Source organism: Ooceraea biroi, chromosome 13 (assembly GCF_003672135.1).
Source record: "Ooceraea biroi isolate clonal line C1 chromosome 13, Obir_v5.4, whole genome shotgun sequence".
NCBI classification, from domain to species: Eukaryota; Metazoa; Arthropoda; class Insecta; order Hymenoptera; family Formicidae; genus Ooceraea; species Ooceraea biroi.
The window spans coordinates 7,201,262-7,220,659 of NC_039518.1; the positions used below are offsets into that span (position 1 = coordinate 7,201,262).

Genomic DNA, 19,398 nt, shown 5'->3' on the forward strand with positions numbered 1-19,398 from the left:
AGCACATTCTCCTGATTTGAATCCTTTAGACTTTTTTTTGTGGGGAATGTTAAAGAACACTGTTTACCATGATGTACCAACTATACAAGAGAACATGAGAGAGCGCATTTTGAATGCATATGCTAGTATAAATTCAGAAATGATAAAAAGGGTAAGAGTATCATTTGTGCATCGTATTAGAAAATGTATTGAAGTCGGAGGACATAATTTCGAACACCTCTTTAAATAAATTTTTGTGTTGAAGAGCATAAAGTTTGATTTTTCTGTTTCCCGCGTTCAAGATCATTTAAAGGTCATGTTGTCATAGGTCGCTGAACTTCTCACGATGTTGGCTATAAAATTGCGCAAACAAAAATATGTAGTTCCATTTAAAAAAATTATCTTGACCTTTGATCTCCGAAAAAAATAGCCTTGAAAAAATTTTTGTTCTGTCATCATGATAGCCCCTTCGAACGGTGCAACTTTTTCCTTAGACATTTTTTCGTATCATCAAAAACAAGTGAAATATCTAAGATGATCGATTTAAGTGGACCACCCTGTATAGTACAATGAATCTCTAAATTCATTGATTTGGACTTTTGCTCCAAAACATCCCCATGCTGGCGTGAAAGTTGTTGAAATAGCAACATTCCTGGCAGTTATAATTTTCAATAAAGGATTTATGCCAATTTTCAAACTTATGAACGTGATGGGAGTTAGTATTGGTCAGCAAGCGGTGATGTACGCAAACTCCCGGAACGAAGCTCGTATCACCCGCTCGGAGCGGCGCTCCACCAACTTCTCTCGAGATCAGAGAATGAATCGCAGGGAAGAGAGATCGGCTCTGCAGGACTTCTACGAACAAGAGGAATGTCCCCTGTATGGCCCTGGACTAGCCGATTGATCGTAAGTAACATTATCTCTATGTAATCAGTACGAAAAACTTTAACGTGTTTTTCTCGAAACCACGTTTTTCAAATTGGTTCCCAGGATATCTCAAAAACCAGTTAATCAATTGACTCAGGCTTTTGCACACATCTTCAGTATATGTGTGGCTATAGCCCCTACCACAATCAAGTCGAAATATTGTTTTTTGGAATTTCTACAGCCCTTCAATGGTGAAAAAATGGCACGAATCGAAACTTAATTTTCTCAATGAAGTCATGTTTTAAATTTTCAACATTTTTTTTCATTCTGGTACCTGCTATAGCCACACTCATACTAATTAAGAATCTTTGGTTTTTTTGTTTCAGATGAGCAGAACAGCTGAAATCATGGGAACCATGGACCAACTTTTTTTTTCATGTTCTTATTTAATATCATGTGCAGCGCTTATTTATAGTTATTGTCTAATACAAAAATTTGGAAACATACACCAAATATGTATGAATAAGCAGGGAAAACCCTGCCTCAAAAAACCTTATACTTTTTTCCAAAACAATTCACCAAAATGGCATACAAATTCCGCTTTTACACTAGAATACCCCCTTAAAAAGGTATGGGAGATTAACGTATACTTTACGCATGCTTTCTGTATTTTTTCATTCTTAAAAATATTGTATCTTGCGTATCTCTTTCTCAATTTTACAATTGTGTACCTCGCACTCATCCCCAAGCAGTTTGCACATTTCACTGTTTTGTCTCACGTTTAATCGGATTTCTCGTCCAGAACAGTCTCCTGCAAGGAGAAGGAAAATTCAGCGAAAGTATACAGGGTGTTTCCTAAGTAAGTAGACAAACTTAAGGAGGATATTCCTTGGCTTATTTTAAGAAGAAAAGGTCATATAAACGTATGTCCTAAACTGCTTTGTTTTCCAAAAAAAGTACATCACTGTTTTCGTTCACTTTTCGGATAGCGTGCTTTTGCAGTACGAGTCAACAAATTTCAACAGATCTCAGAAATCGCATAATAGATGGATGTGAAAGAATACGTAACACTCCAGGTATTTTTGAGCGTGTACGTCAATCAATGGAAAGGAGTCGAGGCGTGTATCATGGCTGCAGGTGGACATTTTCAGCAGTTACTGTGATGTTATTATTTTTCTTTTTAGTTACTATTTTCTTTTTCGTTATAATTTTTCTTTTTGGTTACTATTGTTTTTCATTTGTTTCATTTGCAATAACACAAACTGTTCTATAATAAACGAAAAGCGAACGAAAACAGTGATGTACTTTTTTTGGAAAACAAAGCAGTTTAGGACATATGTTTATATGACCTTTTCTTCTTAAAATAAGCCAAGGAATATCCTCCTCAAGTTTGTCTACTTACTTAGGAAACACCCTGTATAGTTAAAAATTATAGAATTATAGAAAAAAAAGAACGTGTCGTACTTCGGTAGTTTTCGGGACCAGTCCTAGGCTGTCGAGCATACCAGATGGTGCCGATTCTTTCACGGGACGTGCCGACATTGTTTTACATTTTATCAAGTGTCTCGCTGTAACGCAACGTCCAAAAATTAAATTAAGCCACCGTAAAAATATCGAATCGATTCCAATTGCGCGACTGTTATACCTAATTGATTGCCATCGATCGACGTGTGGCCGCATGAACACTGCAATTTCTTTGCCAACGGGACGTTGATCAGCGGAGACGGCACGATCAAACTGGTTTTCGGTCTTTCGTTATGGATTTGTTGCCGGTGCTCCTGGAACGCGCGCCAGCAGCACGTAACGTAACGGCACTGCCGACACCGCTGTTCGCCGCTGTTCGGGAAAGAATTCATGTACCGTTTGCGAGACAGTTAATCCGAAAATGATACGCTTACGGGTAGTGATCCTCTTCGTCGATGTCCTCCTCGCATTCCTGGCACGGCAAGCACCTCGTGGAAGCGTTCACCACGATCGGTCCGCTACTCCACTTTTGTATCTTTTCATCCGGCGGTAGCTCAGGCGGTGGACTGTCTATGGTGAATTGCTTCACCTCCGGTTGCTCCTTCGAGATCATTATTCCACTGCTACCAGCGGAGTACGGTATCGCGTCTGTGCGTTTTGCGGTTGAGTCAAGTGTTATTATCAGCATGTTTATTACGTTAAGATGCAGTTTTTAAAAAAGGCGTAAGAGGCATACGTTTGAACGTATATTTACTTGGATTCGAAATGCAGTCGTGTAACTCTCGCTGGTGTCGCGTCAACGAACTTTTCTGATTGAACCAGAGGCAACATCTCGAGCACTTGTTGCCCTTTCCTTGATCCCGCCTCACAACGTGCCTTTGCATGTGCGACAGGTAGGCATGGACACTGGATGCGCTCACATTGCCATCACGTGCGAATTGTATCACCTTGTCGCGATTATAATTTTTTATTGTGTTCTTCCAATTTATGTTGGCACGAGAATGAGAATATACTTGCGTTTTCGTATCTTACCTTCAAGCAATAAGGACACTGCAGTCCCTCGCCTTTCTCATGGGCCTTGTTATAGTGATCTATGATGTCCTTGTGACTGGACGTGCGATAACCGCAGCTCTCGCAACGATATGGCATCTCGGAGGGATAATGCATCGATGATAGATGGTCGATTAATGATTTGTTCTTTCCTGAAGTAGAAATAAAATTTATAAATGCGATCATCTTCCATGATCATTGTGAAGCGAGTAAAAGATGATTGATTTACCGAATTTCTCCTCGCAAATGGCGCAAACTACCATCGCGCTGTCAGAATTGCCAAAATTACTGTGCGTCTCCGCGACGTGAGTGAGCATCTGGTGCTGCGACGAGAGAGCGATACAACAGTACCGGCACACCGACAATTCCGACTGACCAGGTACTTGCGGGGGTACGTGACTGATCATGTGCTCCATCACCTCGGTGTTGGACTTCATTATCGTCATGCAGAGGAAACACTAAACGGAAAAGATACGCATGTCTCTCGGGTACTACGGAAGATACGCGGCGACGGTATGAACGGTCAGTATGAGCTTCTGTTAAACCTTGAAAAACAACGAAGACCTGTGCTCCTTTAGAATCAGGTTCTTGTCGCCTTCCAGCGTAGCGTAGTACAATTCCTGGAGCGGAATCAGATCCTTCGATTCTTTTTCGCCTTTACCTTCCTTCTCCTTCTCCTTTTCCTTGTTAGGCTTAGGGTCCAGGGCAATTTTCTTCGGGTCTTGCTCCAGACTTGGCGCGGGATAAATCCGTTTCCTTCCTCGCTTCTTCGGACCGGAGCATTTTAACAGGGCGGACTCAGCGGCGTTTTGAGACGCTACCACATCAGCGGCCTGTTGCGCGTGCTGTTGCGGTGCCGAATCCTTTGGTAACGTCAACGTGTCGCTCGCTGAATTCTTCGCTGTATAAGTCCAGTCATGAAACGGATTGGTAGCTATTTTCGCCAAGTGGTCTATCAGATTGTCGTCTGAAAAAAATGTGCAAACTTTTTACACGGCGATGCAGCACGTACCACCGAATGTGCACTTGAGGCGTGAGTGATTACGTTCTTATCAGCGATACGGTCACTTCTATACTCACTTAGGTCGAGTTTGGTTTGTTCTGCGATGTGCCGGATAATATTGTCGAACGCGCGTTCCGACGTACCGCCATACATTTCTCTCCAGATTAATTCGTCCAAGAATTGTTGTATCATTTGTCTACTGAGCAAACTTAACGTGTTCTGAAACATCCTCGGCACGATTTTTCGTAGATATTCCATGATGTGGAAGTTGTTCATAATATTTCTAGGATTCTGCTCCGCGAATGCGGACTGTACAACGTGATTATATCCCATGTCGTTCAAAGTGCTCTTGTCGACGGTGAAATCGGTCATTATCTTGGAATCCTTGTGCACCCACTCTTTCAGCGGATGTAGAATATTGTTAAATCGTCTTTTGAACGATCGATCCTCGTCTTGCATTGGGTCACAGGCGCGTAATCGTAAATCCGACGTGACGGGATCCAGAACACCCAGAACCTCGACTTTCACCTAAACGCGACAGGCCGAATTGAGCATTACATTAACGTAACGTCACTGTTTTCGACGGAACTAGAAATATCAAGATATTTTCACCTGTCGCAAATGTCCATCTTGCGACGTGGTGCCTAAACTGATCACGCCGACTTGTATCACCGAGTTTTTACCACCCATTTTCCGAGTCTTGTCCCATACCGCCGCTGTACAAATGCTACGTAGATTTGTATAAAAGTTTTTTAGATATATGTTGGACACTTTCACCCAAGAGACTACGTTCTGCACGTTAGTTTGACATGCCCAATGATAAATCAGCTTCAACAGGACAGTAGGCGTGTACGGAGCTCCTTGAAAAACAGAACCAGAGAAGACGGAAACGTATCTATCGGGACAACAATTGGAGATCCAGACGTAGCCGCCGGAATAAGGAAATGTTCCTTGGTCACTGTACATTCCTAACTTGAGCTTAACCTTTTCATACTTTGTGCTATGTTGCAAACAGCACTGCTCCGATTTCAGCAAGCCCTGTTGAATCAACCATTCGGCGAATTTCGTCGCGGAAAACATGAGCACGCTTTTGACTTTAGCGTCTGAAAAGATCAGTCAGTATTGTGCGATGCTAGTCAGCATTACCGTATAAAAATGCCAAACAATATACCTAATGCTTGTCTTTCCTTCTGCGCAACTTGCGCTCCGATGTCTTTGTTACGTAGATTTGGCCTCGCTACCACCACTAAGGAGGGATAAGTTCGACCACCGTTGGTCTTGTTAAACGTGAACTCCCGACCATCGGGCTGATTCTTCTTCACCTCGTCAATTTGTTCACAAGCTGCTGATGATGGAAAATATTTTGACAACGCGTTCACAACGCTAACTAGACTACAATTAAGGAAGTAAAAAGTATTCTTCGTTCCCACCTGCATTTTTGCTGCCGACGGATATCCCCCCTATACTAGTGTGTTCCGTAGGTTTCTGAGTCGGCTGGTTTGTCTGAGTCTGCTGTTTGTTCATAGTTTTTATTCTGAGATTTGTCACACCTTGTGAACTAGTAGTCGCTGCAGCATCAGTAGTTACTTTTTTCATTAATTATTGCATTCTCTGTTTAGCCTCCTTCTAGAGTATACTAATCTTAAACTTATCATTATCCTTACTTGGTGTAACAACGTGCGTCGCTGGTCCGGGCTTCGCTCTCACGCGGGCAACAGGTGCGGGCTGCAAAAAATGCGATTACAACAAGGATTGAGAGCTTTGTACCGTTGGAACGTACCTCTTCTATGATCTCAGGCTGTTGCACCTGAAGAACTTTCGTCCTACGCCCAGATCTGGTATACACGTACTAAAGAAGAGCACAGTACACGATTAACATCACGGTAAAAAACAGACTTGCGATAAAGAAGAATACGGAATTGATAATACATTCTCTTGTTGCGGCTGCGTATTGGTGGACGCCACGGACGTAGTCGTCGTAGTTGTACCTGGAAACACGTTCGATTTAATTTAATGTTCAACAAACCTGGTTTGGAATTAACGCAGTAAGCGACTTGCTACCTTGAGTTTGTGTAACGGCTCCCAAGATGACTCCTACACGCGGATCCACTACCAGCTGAATGTTTCCCTGAGATCCACTTGTCTTACCGATGTTCAGTTTGATCGGCGCCGGATTCTTGTTCTGCTGGGCCTCAAATGAAAAGCAACTCTTCTGTACAAGAGACACGCAAAGATTTACGTCTCCTTACTATGCTTCATTTTATACTTACAACGTTTAAGATCTGAGGATTGCTTGGAACTACTGTCGGAGTTGCCGTCTGACTGGTAGGCCTGCCGAAGTTAATAAATTATGTAATTCAAATTTTAATGGCGCGCTTCGTAATTCATGGATACCTACAATGTGTATTGATAACCGCTGACGACACCAGCTTGACACACTAGTTTACCTCCGTGATCCTTAATCAGTTCTTCCAAAATAGCTGAAACCTGGTAGAAAGAAAGGAGTTTTACTCATCGTTTAGGAGAGTTTGCGAGGAGAAGGCAATTAGCGAACGAACGTACTCTGTTACAATTATCTTTGAGTTTTGTTCTCGAGGACAACTGTACTTCACTCAGAGGTTCCTCTGTACACTCCATGTTTAGTGTCATGTTGATCGGACGAGCATTTATGACAGAACGTGTGAACAGTCGTGTTTTTGGCATTTTGTCTGTGGGTACTGACGCTAAAAATAAGAGCAAGACATTTTCAATGTAATCGAAACCGGTTCAACGGTATAAATGTACTGCACAAGAGACTTGCACGATAAGAAAAGATCGAGACGATAAATAAATGGTGACTGATCCGTAAACAGCAGGGATTTTCCTCGCGCGTTAACTACTAATATTATTTACAAGCGTCAATCATTGATAGCAATTTTGCACAAACAAAGAAAACGTTTGCGTGATTGATATCGGCATCGCTGCGTTCGTTGCAAAAAGAAACGTCTGGTACGCGTCCGGCCGTTCGGCGCCGATCGGCAGAAACGAGCGTTCGAACCGATTCTCGATCATCATAAATTTCTCGCGGTTAGTCTTACCTGTCGTGCCTTCTTACAAAGAGAAACAACAGCTTCTTGACGCATCGACTACAATCCGCCAAAAGACCGCAGTTATCAATCAACACGATAACCTAAACGCACCGGAAAACCAGACGACAACACGACGCTCAAAGGGCGAGCATCGCGCGGTTTTCGCGACGTTGCTCGACTCGATACCACGCAGGATTGGAAATAACTAGAGCTCACGGGAAATAAAGCCGAAAGAATGCCAAGACAATAAATCTGATTGGCACCGCGAAATGCGTGCATCACATTGCGAGCTTGCTATTAGACGATGCGCGCACTAGTGAAATAGGTGAGACAGTTGGTGGTACTCGCTTCGTACGAACAACGGCATAAATGCCTTCCTTCGGTTATGAGTAACGGTCGGTAACGGCAGATGGCACGACTGTGACGTGGACGGAGGCGCGCGGCGCACACAGGCGAATTCTTACAAATTCAAAACCTAAAATATAAAATTCAGGTGTTTTCGAAATCTAGTTTAATAAATAATGTATTGACTATCAAAGAATCATTTGCAGTTATGAACAAAAATTAACCATTGTTTTTAAAAAATGCCATTTTTAATCTGACGAGTTCATATTTTTGCAAAAATTAAAAACTAAGTTATTGTTTGTATTTTAATAACATTAAGAACTTATCGATCAAAATGATAAGAACGTGTTAATAACATAAGCATCGCCAGCGTAAACATAGTTTGTATACATACTAATATATTTTTATGTATATATACTATACAGGGTGTCCCGGGTTTTAACCGACAAACTGCGGGAGCATATTCTACTAGTGGAAATAAGAAAAAATTCTTATATCGAGTTTGCTTAGAAATGCTTTATTACAAAGTTATGAACCAATATTGAAAAGAAATATGAGATAAGTAACAACGGATTTTTTCACAAAAATAAAAATTATCTACGCAATGATTTAGTGACGCATTTCAAAATGTTGTCCTTGCACATCGATACAAGCTAGACATCGACGTAGTACAGAATTTGTTACAGTACGACATTCCTGAAACTTTTGTTGCATCTCAGTAACTGAATTAGTAATTCGTTGCTTTAAATCTTCAAGCGAGATTACTTCTGTACTGTAAACTTTATTTTTTAAAGTTGCCCATAAATAAAAATCAAGAGGCGTTAAATCGGGCGATCTTGGAGGCCAGAAAACCGGTCCTCCTCGACCAATCCACCTATGAGCACAATGTTCGTCTAACCAGTTTCTAACTTGTCTAGCATAGTGCGATGGACAACCGTCTAACTGTATCCAGCTGTTTTGGCGAAACTGCAGTGGCACATTTTCCATCAAAATTGGTAAATCGTTTGATAGGAATTTTCGAAAAGATTCTCCGTTCAATCGGTCAGGTAAAAAGAACGGACCAATAAGCCGGTCATGAAGCATACCCATCCAAACATTACATCGAAATTCGTGTTGAAAGTTTCTTTGTCTGGTAGGATGTGGATTATTATGAGCCCATACACGAAATGAATATCAGTGTATTCCTCATTTGAAAACACTTTTGGCATTCTGATAGTAATTGCTAGTTGACACGACGATTGAAATCTAACAGCTACTGTTGTGAAAGTAACAATCATACTGAATCGTTTCGACATAGTGAACATGAATACATGTGAACATCTTCGACCTTCCAAATTCTACACTATGTTCCGTTGTTACTTATCTCATATTTCTTTTCAATATTGGTTTATAACTTTGCAATAAAGCATTTCTAAGCAAACTCGATATAAGAATTTTTTCTTATTTCCACTAGTAGAATATGCTCCCGCAGTTTGTCGGTTAAAACCCGGGACACCCTGTATATTGTTAAAGCTAAATAATAAATAATAAAATATAAAATTTATTAAGAATATTTTTCAATATATCTATTTAATATATATAAGATATATATATATATTGGGTTGGCCAAAAAGTAATTGCGTTTTTTTTAATATAAATAAAAGGCGAATTTTTCATGGGAAATAAAAATTTTATTAAACAATATATTGTCCATTTTGTTTGATTATCTTTTGCCATTTTTCAGGCAACTTCATGATTCCGCGCTCAAAAAAGTTCTTATCTTTTTCAGCAAAAAACAATTCCAACAACGATTTGATATCCTCATCAGCAGTCAAGGTTTTACCATTCAAGGCGTTTTGCAAAGAACGAAACAAATGGTAATCTGATGGTGCCAGGTCTGGCGAATATGGTGGATGTGGTAACACGTCCCATCCAAGCTGCAACAATTTTTCACGAGTGACCAAACTTGTACGTGGTCTAGCGTTATCATGGTGAAACACAACACCTTTGCGATTCACCAATTCTCGACGTTTCTGTTTGATGGCATCATTTAATTTATCCAGTTGACGACAGTATACGTCTGAATTAATGGTTTGATTCCTTGCAAGCAGCTCAAAATACACAATACCTTCACAGTCCCACCAGACTGACAGCATAATCTTTCTTTGGTGAATATCTGCTTTTCAAGTGCTTTCAGCAGGTTCATCACGCTTGCTCCACGATCTTTTTCGTTCGACGTTGTTGTAGACGATCCATTTTTCGTCGCCTGTTATCATATGTTTCAAAAATCGATCATTTTCCTCACGTTTCAAAAGAGAATCGCAGATGTCAATACGCTCAGTGAGATGAATTTCTTTGAGCTCATGTGGTACCCAAATATCGAGCTTACTAATGTATCCAAGTCGTTTTAAATGGTTTTCAACACTCGATTTCGATATGTTAAGATTCTCAGCAATCCCTCGTGTCGTTAAACGCCGATTGGAAGCGATCAGTGCCTTTATTTTGTCATCATCAATTTCGATTGACCTTCCTGAGCGTGGTGCATCTTTCACATTAAAATCTGCAGATCGAAATTTAGTAACCCAATTTTGACACTGCCGCAGTTTTAAAGCATCTTCGCCATATATTGGGTTGGCCAAAAAGTAATTGCGTTTTTTTTTATATAAATAAAAGACGAATTTTTCATGGGAAACAAAAACTTTATTAAACAATATATTGTCCATTTTGTTTGATTACCTTTGGCCATTTATCAGGCAACTTCATGATTCCGCGCTCAAAAAAGTTCTTATCTTTTTCAGCAAAAAACAATTCCAACAACGATTTGATATCCTCATCAGCAGTCAAGGTTTTACCATTCAAGGCGTTTTGCAAAGAACGAAACAAATGGTAATCTGATGGTGCCAGGTCTGGCGAATATGGTGGATGTGGTAACACATCCCATCCACGCTGCAACAATTTTTGATGAGTGACCAAACTTGTATGTGGTCTAGCGTTATCATGGCGAAACACAACACCTTTGCGATTCACCAATTCTCGACGTTTCTGTTTGATGGCATCGTTTAATTTATCCAGTTGACGACAGTATACGTCTGAATTAATGGTTTGATTCCTTGCAAGCGGCTCAAAATACACAATACCTTTAAAGTCCCACCAGACTGACAGCATAATCTTTCTTTGGTGAATATCTGCTTTTCAAGTGCTTTCAGCAGGTTCATCACGATCTTTTTCGTTTGACGTTGTTGTAGACGATCCATTTTTCGTCGCCTGTTATCATACGTTTCAAAAATCGATCATTTTCCTCACGTTTCAAAAGAGAATCGCAGATGTCAATACGCTCAGTGAGATGAATTTCTTTGAGCTCATGTGGTACCGAAATATCGAGCTTACTAATGTATCCAAGTCGTTTTAAATGGTATACAACACTCGATTTCGATATGTTAAGATTCTCAGCAATCTCTCGTGTCGTTAAACGCCGATCGGAATCGATCAGTGCCTTTATTTTGTCATCATCAATTTCGATTGGCCTTCCTGAGCGTGGTGCATCTTTCACATTAAAATCTCCAGATTGAAATTTAGTAACCCAATTTTGACACTGCCGCAGTTTTAAAGCATCTTCACCATATATTGGGTTGGCCAAAAAGTAATTGCGTTTTTTTTATATAAATAAAAGGCGAATTTTTCATGGGAAACAAAAACTTTTTTAAACAATATATTGTCCATTTTGTTTGATTATCTTTTGCCATTTTTCAGGCAACTTCATAATTCCGCGCTCAAAAAAGTTCTTATCTTTTTCAGCAAAAAACAATTCCAACAACGATTTGATATCCTCATCAGCAGTCAAGGTTTTACCATTCAAGGCGTTTTGCAAAGAACGAAACAAATGGTAATCTGATGGTGCCAGGTCTGGCGAATATGGTGGATGTGGTAACACGTCCCATCCACGCTGCAACAATTTTTGATGAGTGACCAAACTTGTATGTGGTCTAGCGTTATCATGGCGAAACACAACACCTTTGCGATTCACCAATTCTCGACGTTTCTGTTTGATGGCATCGTTTAATTTATCCAGTTGACGACAGTATACGTCTGAATTAATGGTTTGATTCCTTGCAAGCAGCTCAAAATACACAATACCTTCACAGTCCCACCAGACTGACAGCATAATCTTTCTTTGGTGAATATCTGCTTTTCAAGTGCTTTCAGCAGGTTCATCACGCTTGCTCCACGATCTTTTTCGTTTGACGTTGTTGTAGACGATCCACTTTTCGTCGCCTGTTATCATACGTTTCAAAAATCGATCATTTTCCTCACGTTTCAAAAGAGAATCGCAGATGTCAATACGCTCAGTGAGATGAATTTCTTTGAGCTCATGTGGTACCCAAATATCGAGCTTACTAATGTATCCAAGTCGTTTTAAATGGTATACAACACTCGATTTCGATATGTTAAGATTCTCAGCAATCTCTCGTGTCGTTAAACGCCGATCGGAATCGATCAGTGCCTTTATTTTGTCATCATCAATTTCGATTGGCCTTCCTGAGCGTGGTGCATCTTTCACATTAAAATCTCCAGATCGAAATTTAGTAAACCAATTTTGACACTGCCGCAGTTTTAAAGCATCTTCGCCATATACATCACATAACTTGTTATGAGCTTGCACAGAGTTTTTCCCTTTTCGGAAGTAATAAAACAAAATATGAGGAAAATGTTCTTTTTGATTTTCCATTTTGAAATCGACGGCAAACAAACAATTGTTAACGAAATCGTGTACTTTCTTTTTCTAAAACAAGCTTGAACTGTGAGTTGTTAACCTACATAATGAATTTGTGGTTTAGAATGAAGTTAGTTACATTTCAAGACATGTATGTCCATCTATTGGAAAAAAACGCAATTACTTTTTGGGCAACCCAATATATTTAATATATGATATATGGAAAGTTATTCAAGAAATATGTTTGAGACTGTTTCGACGTTATTAAATCTTTGGTGGCCCTGAAAAGGACCGATTTTTTCCGGTAAAGAGGTCGATAGTGAATAGTCCGTCAGTCAGTAATCAGTCCAGTATCCGTCACGATCGATAACTTGATTGAGTCGATTAGGAATCGAATCAATTAAATTTGCGAGGAAGTCGGGTTGAAAGTTTCACTTGAAACTGAAGTTCTTCCCAGACTTCTCTCGCATGGGCGGCTAACGCTGCTGTCGTCCTCTCCCTTTTTGGTTCCCATCGTTGAACCATTTGTGCCCAAACAGTTTCGATCAAATTTAGATCTGGCGAACGAGCAGGCCATTGGATCAAATGAATCTCCGGATGATTCCGAAACCATGCTTGTGTTTCCCGTGATGAATGGACACTAGAATTATCCTGCACTAATCGAATAACTGGCATGTCCTCCGCGGGGTAGATTTCACGTACTGACGGAAGAAATACTTCTTCCAGTATGTGAATGTACTGCGCAGAGTTCATGCGTGTGGGAATGTCCACCAGCTCTCCGATTGTAGTGCCAGAAATCCAGCCCCACATTGCACAGGAAATCCTTCCACTTCTGTGGATAGGCACAACATGATTAGGATTCAACCGTTGATCACGTAATCGCCATACGTGAGGTTGACGGTCGGTACACGATACAAAGACCTTTTCATCGGTCCAGATCGTGGCCTCTCATTTCTCACGGCTTGTCGCCAAGCTGTCCAAAGCAAACGCGACACGTTGCTCCCGATGTTCAGGAGTCAACGGAATTTTGTGAGCTGGACGATAGCAGTGAAGTCCGGCTTCGTTTAGTCGTCGTCTTGCAGTCCTGTCCGATATGTCGACGTCCGCAGTCTGGATGGCTTCTGCAACCGTGCCAAAAGGCCGTTGTTGCATTGAAGCGACGAGATTTTCGTCTTCGTCCCGTGTCGTCCGTCGTGGTCGGCGATTATGCTTGCGATGATCATGCAATGCATGATCACCGCCTTCAGCATACCGCTGTATCCACGTGCGTACTGTCTTTGTGGAGCATGGAATATCAGCAGCAATATCTGCTACTGATCTTCCAGCTTGCCACTGTCCCACTATGCGACCTCTCACCTCGGGGCACAAATTTTTAAACACGACTTAACGCGCACCTGCAATAAGTCACAAGATAAAACGCATCGCCTCCCGCGAGTTGTATTTATACGATTTGCGGGAAGCGCTGCGGCTCATTTTCAGATTGTGCATTGTTTTTCCGTGAAATCGTAACATTGGACTCGCTAATTAATCGCCAATAGGAATTGAAGAATTTGTTATATGCATTTCATTGGTTCGCATCGACACACCCCGTTGGGTATATAAACGATGCGCGAGTCCAGTGATGTTATAAACAAAACGTCTTCGTCGAGAGAAGACGGAACTCTCCCTGCTTATTTCTTCTTTTCGAGGCTGCGTAAAGGTTGTTCTACATTAGTCGCAAGCGATTGACCACATGCACATTAATCGCAAGTCGCACGAGTCTTATCCCAGCAAACACAAAGTAGCCGGTAATATACATGTTAGTTATAATTTCCCATTCATTAATATAAATACAACATAACATACGTGTTATGTAACAATTACATTGTTGAATGGGAAGTTATAACTAACATGTATATTACCTGTTACTTTGTGTTTGCTGGGATTATATCATATAGTTGCCATGATAACAAAGTTCGACGCTCAGGTTATTGAAAATCGCAGAGACGCAAATGTCAAATTTGACCAAACTTTGCGACTGCTGCTTGCGAGCAGTTTACGATCGGAAGTAGTGCAGCTTACGTTCATGCGATTGCTTGCTTGCGTCTAATGTAGAACGACATTTACTCGCAAACAATGAGGCTGTCATCGCTGTATGCGACTAACTCGCATTATCTGCAGTAATATATATTATTTTTCAGGGCCAAAAATCGGTCCTTTTCAGGGCCACCAAAGATTTAATAACGTCGAAACAGTCTCAAACATATTTCTTGAATAACTTTCCATATATCATATATTAAATATATATATATATATATATATCTTATATATATTAAATAGATATATTGAAAAATATTCTTAATAAATTTTATATTATTATTATTTATTATTTAGCTTTAACAATATATAGTATGTATACATACTATGTTTACGCTGGCGATGCTTATGTTATTAGCACGTTCTTATCATTTTGATCGATAAGTTCTTAATGTTATTAAAATAAAAACAATAACTTAGTTTTTAATTTTTGCAAAAATATGAACTCGTCAGATTAAAAATGGCATTTTTTAAAAACAATGGTTAATTTTTGTTCATAACTGCAAATGATTCTTTGATAGTCAATACATTATTTATTAAACTAGATTTCGAAAACACCTTAATTTTATATTTTAGGTTTTGAATTTGTAAGAATTCGCCTGTGTGCGCCGCGCCGCCTCCGTCCACGTCACAGTCGTGCCATCTGCCGTTACCGACCGTTACTCATAACCGAAGGAAGGCATTTATGCCGTTGCTTGTACAATTCGCCGAAGTTCGTTTCCTCGGCGAGGAGCCACGAACGTTACGATCTCTCTAGTTGGGAATGCCAGGCTGGCAAAAGCGCCATCTTTGGAAGCAAATGATGAACCATTTGGTTCTTGGAGCCAACACATGTCGTGATCGATATTATCGATATCGAACAGGTGTGAAAAATTGTGAAAATTTAGTACGCACGTCTGAATTATGATTTCCAATATTATTTCGGTATGATTCAATAAAATGTAATTCCTTTCTACAGGTGCAATAGAAAGAAAATATCAAAATGCAAGTATTGTAATTACATCTCTTTCCACAGCGAGCTTTCAACCCTGCCTCTTATATTTTGACAGCTGCTTTTTAAAATACACTGATTAAATTTCTTGATGCTTTATATCTTTTACAGAGAGAAATGCAAGGGAAGTTTGTAGCCACACATGACTCTTCCTGGGCATAATCAATTTTCCCAAATGTACTATGGATTTCATTCAGCAGAAAAAGAAAAAAATCAGAATGCAAGTATTGTAACTACATCTCTTTCCACAGCGAGCTTTCAACCCTGCCTCTTATATTTTGACAGCTGCTTTTTAAAATACACTAATTAAATTTTCTTGATGCTTTATATCTTTTACAGAGAGAAATGCAAGGGAAGTTTGTAGCCACACATGACTCTTCCTGGGCATAATCAATTTTCCCAAATGTACTATGGATTTCATTCAGCAGAAAAAGAAAAAAATCAGAATGCAAGTATTGTAACTACATGTCTTTCCACAGCGAGCTTTCAACCCTGCCTCTTATATTTTGACAGCTGCTTTTTAAAATACACTGATTAAATTTCTTGATGCTTTATATCTTTTACAGAGAGAAATGCAAGGGAAGTTTGTAGCCACACATGACTCTTCCTGGGCATAATCAATTTTCCCAAATGTACTATGGATTTCATTCGGCAGAAAAAGAAAATATCAAAATGCAAGTATTGTAACTACATGTCTTTCCACAGCGAGCTTTCAACCCTGCCTCTTATATTTTTACAGCTGCTTTTTAAAATACACTGATTAAATTTTCTTGATGCTTTATATCTTTTACAGAGAGAAATGCAAGGGAAGTTTGTAGCCACACATGACTCTTCCTGGGCATAATCAATTTTCCCAAATGTACTATGGATTTCATTCGGCAGAAAAAGAAAATATCAAAATGCAAGTATTGTAACTACATCTCTTTCCACAGCGAGCTTTCAACCCTGCCTCTTATATTTTGACAGCTGCTTTTTAAAATACACTGATTAAATTTTCTTGATGCTTTATATCTTTTACAGAGAGAAATGCAAGGGAAGTTTGTAGCCACACATGACTTCCTGGGCATAATCAATTTTCCCAAATGTACTATGGATTTCATTCAGCAGAAAAAGAAAAAAATCAGAATGCAAGTATTGTAATTACATGTCTTTCCACAGCGAGCTTTCAACCCTGCCTCTTATATTTTGACAGCTGCTTTTTAAAATACACTGATTAAATTTTCTTGATGCTTTATATCTTTTACAAAGAGAAATGCAAGGGAAGTTTGTAGCCACACATGACTTCCTGGGCATAATCAATTTTCCCAAATGTACTATGGATTTCATTCAGCAGAAAAAGAAAAAAATCAGAATGCAAGTATTGTAACTACATCTCTTTCCACAGCGAGCTTTCAACCCTGCCTCTTATATTTTGACAGCTGCTTTTTAAAATACACTGATTAAATTTTCTTGATGCTTTATATCTTTTACAGAGAGAAATGCAAGGGAAGTTTGTAGCCACACATGACTCTTCCTGGGCATAATCAATTTTCCCAAATGTACTATGGATTTCATTCAGCAGAAAAAGAAAAAAATCAGAATGCAAGTATTGTAATTACATGTCTTTCCACAGCGAGCTTTCAACCCTGCCTCTTATATTTTGACAGCTGCTTTTTAAAATACACTGATTAAATTTTCTTGATGCTTTATATCTTTTACAAAGAGAAATGCAAGGGAAGTTTGTAGCCACACATGACTTCCTGGGCATAATCAATTTTCCCAAATGTACTATGGATTTCATTCAGCAGAAAAAGAAAAAAATCAGAATGCAAGTATTGTAACTACATGTCTTTCCACAGCGAGCTTTCAACCCTGCCTCTTATATTTTTACAGCTGCTTTTTAAAATACACTGATTAAATTTCTTGATGCTTTATATCTTTTACAGAGAGAAATGCAAGGGAAGTTTGTAGCCACACATGACTCTTCCTGGGCATAATCAATTTTCCCAAATGTACTATGGATTTCATTCGGCAGAAAAAGAAAATATCAAAATGCAAGTATTGTAACTACATCTCTTTCCACAGCGAGCTTTCAACCCTACCTCTTATATTTTTACAGCTGCTTTTTAAAATACACTGATTAAATTTCTTGATGCTTTATATCTTTTACAGAGAGAAATGCAAGGGAAGTTTGTAGCCACACATGACTCTTCCTGGGCATAATCAATTTTCCCAAATGTACTATGGATTTCATTCGGCAGAAAAAGAAAATATCAAAATGCAAGTATTGTAACTACATCTCTTTCCACAGCGAGCTTTCAACCCTGCCTCTTATATTTTGACAGCTGCTTTTTAAAATACACTGATTAAATTTTCTTGATGCTTTATATCTTTTACAGAGAGAAATGCAAGGGAAGGTTGTAGCCACACATGACTCCTGGGCATAATCAATTTTCCCAAATGTACTATGGATTTCATTCGGCAGAAAAAGAAATGTTGATGATGCGACAGCCTTTAAACATATATTACAATCACAAAACTGTTTATCTCTGGAAAGCTCGATACTTTTCAGTTCGTTATTTTAATAACACATACCCGTATTTGAAGTTGAACCCAGGCACTGTATTATTGGGATAAGAAGTGTTGTGCCATTTAGTGATCCGACGATTTGATTAAATCCGACGATTGCTTGCTTGTATTTCTTACTAGTATCTTCAGCTGTTGTAGAATGCTTTGCCTGTTCGGTCTGCTGCATCCGCAACAGTCGTCGTCTACAAAGAAAAATTAATGAACTATTACTTTGTACTACATTGTCACAAGAACTTGATGCGTCACATTTATTTTATCAGTAATATATTATTTTGGAAAACGTGCAATTTCTGAAAATAGGACGGTTCTTTTTTTATAAATCTTTGTCTATAAATTCTTCATACTGAGAATTAGCTATGTGTGATACAACAGATTATATTTTGGTAACGTAAATGCCTCTTTTTCATAAGCGAGGTAGGTACATATGCAAACAGGTAAAAGAAACAGTAACTGACCTCCGTATATATCTTTTTTTCCGGGACAGCCTGTGGTGGGATAGAGCCATGTGGCTTTTGCTTCCCATTTTTCCGTGCACTGATCTTTAAATATTGTAAATAATAAAAAAACCTCCACTTTAAAGGCTACATTTTTCCAAATTAACTTTGTACTTCATTTGATTTCACTGTCTGGAAAGGACGTAAAGCCTTTAGATATCTTTGCGCTGTTTTTCTTGGAATTTTGTCCTATATGGGTTATTATCTGTTAGTCATTAACTGTGACAAGTCTAAGAACCCGAAAAGCGTGCAAGCCTCGTGCAGGAAGACGCATTCGACAAGGTTCGTCATTATGCTTCGTGTAACATTGCCCCATTGAACGAGAGAGAGAGAGAGAGAGAGGAATGGCACTATGTATCCACTGCATCCAACGCATGGTCAGAAGCTCGTATATAGAGATTAATAGAATAATATGGAGTATTAGGAAGCATTTTTCATATATATAATTATCACGTCTTGCCAACGTGCCAATAATGTCGATAATATCAATTACTTCTTTTTTTTCGTTTATTTATTTGTATGACACTGTTATTTGATAATAAATGAAATAAATTAATACTTATTAATTTTCAATAAAAAAGGAGATATTTTATTATACAAAGTTTACAAAGCAATAAATTACATTGGATGAAACGTCACGCAGAGGAAACATTAAGGGGGTATTCTAGTGTAGCATGTCAGAAAAATCGAATTTTGTTTTGGCATATTTTGCAAGTATATAGTATGGAAAATATGTCTGCGAGAAGATTTAGCCCGATTCGCAAAATTAACAAAGTAATAGCACCTAATAGAAAATAACCTCT

The 19,398-nt window shown here is 39.1% G+C and overlaps 1 protein-coding gene across 9 annotated transcripts; it reads right to left on the bottom strand.

Moving 5' to 3' along the window:
- Positions 1-1,493: 1,493 nt before the first annotated feature.
- Positions 1,494-19,088, bottom strand: LOC105286543. Of its 9 annotated transcripts, none has more exons than XM_026974472.1 (21): positions 18,557-19,088; positions 18,108-18,283; positions 6,926-7,086; positions 6,762-6,850; positions 6,634-6,694; positions 6,425-6,545; positions 6,293-6,351; positions 6,144-6,212; positions 6,028-6,088; positions 5,794-5,949; positions 5,535-5,708; positions 4,976-5,466; positions 4,441-4,891; positions 3,906-4,345; positions 3,590-3,818; positions 3,343-3,512; positions 3,065-3,257; positions 2,745-2,958; positions 2,492-2,682; positions 2,311-2,414; positions 1,494-1,657 (listed from the first exon to the last, which is right to left on the bottom strand). In XM_026974472.1, exons 1-21 carry the CDS (start codon positions 18,622-18,624, stop codon positions 1,628-1,630), a joined length of 3,708 nt encoding a protein of 1,235 aa, XP_026830273.1. In that variant the 5' UTR covers positions 18,625-19,088; the 3' UTR covers positions 1,494-1,627. The 9 variants fall into 9 exon arrangements, with proteins under 9 accessions (XP_026830273.1, XP_026830272.1, XP_026830271.1 ...); XM_026974471.1 differs by having other exon boundaries at positions 5,794-5,940; positions 6,425-6,554; positions 18,557-19,087; XM_026974470.1 differs by having other exon boundaries at positions 5,535-5,705; positions 6,425-6,554; positions 18,557-19,087.
- Positions 19,089-19,398: the final 310 nt, after the last annotated feature.

Coding starts and splice junctions, on each gene's coding strand:
- LOC105286543 (XM_026974469.1), bottom strand. CDS start 18,624: ATGGGAAGCAAAAGCCACATGGCTCTATCCCACCACAGGCTGTCCCGG. Junction 6,555..6,633: donor ATCCTCAGATCTTAAACGTT/GTAAGTATAAAA, acceptor TTTTCATTTGAG/GCCCAGCAGAACAAGAATCC. Junction 1,658..2,310: donor TGGTCCCGAAAACTACCGAA/GTACGACACGTT, acceptor TTCTCCTTGCAG/GAGACTGTTCTGGACGAGAA.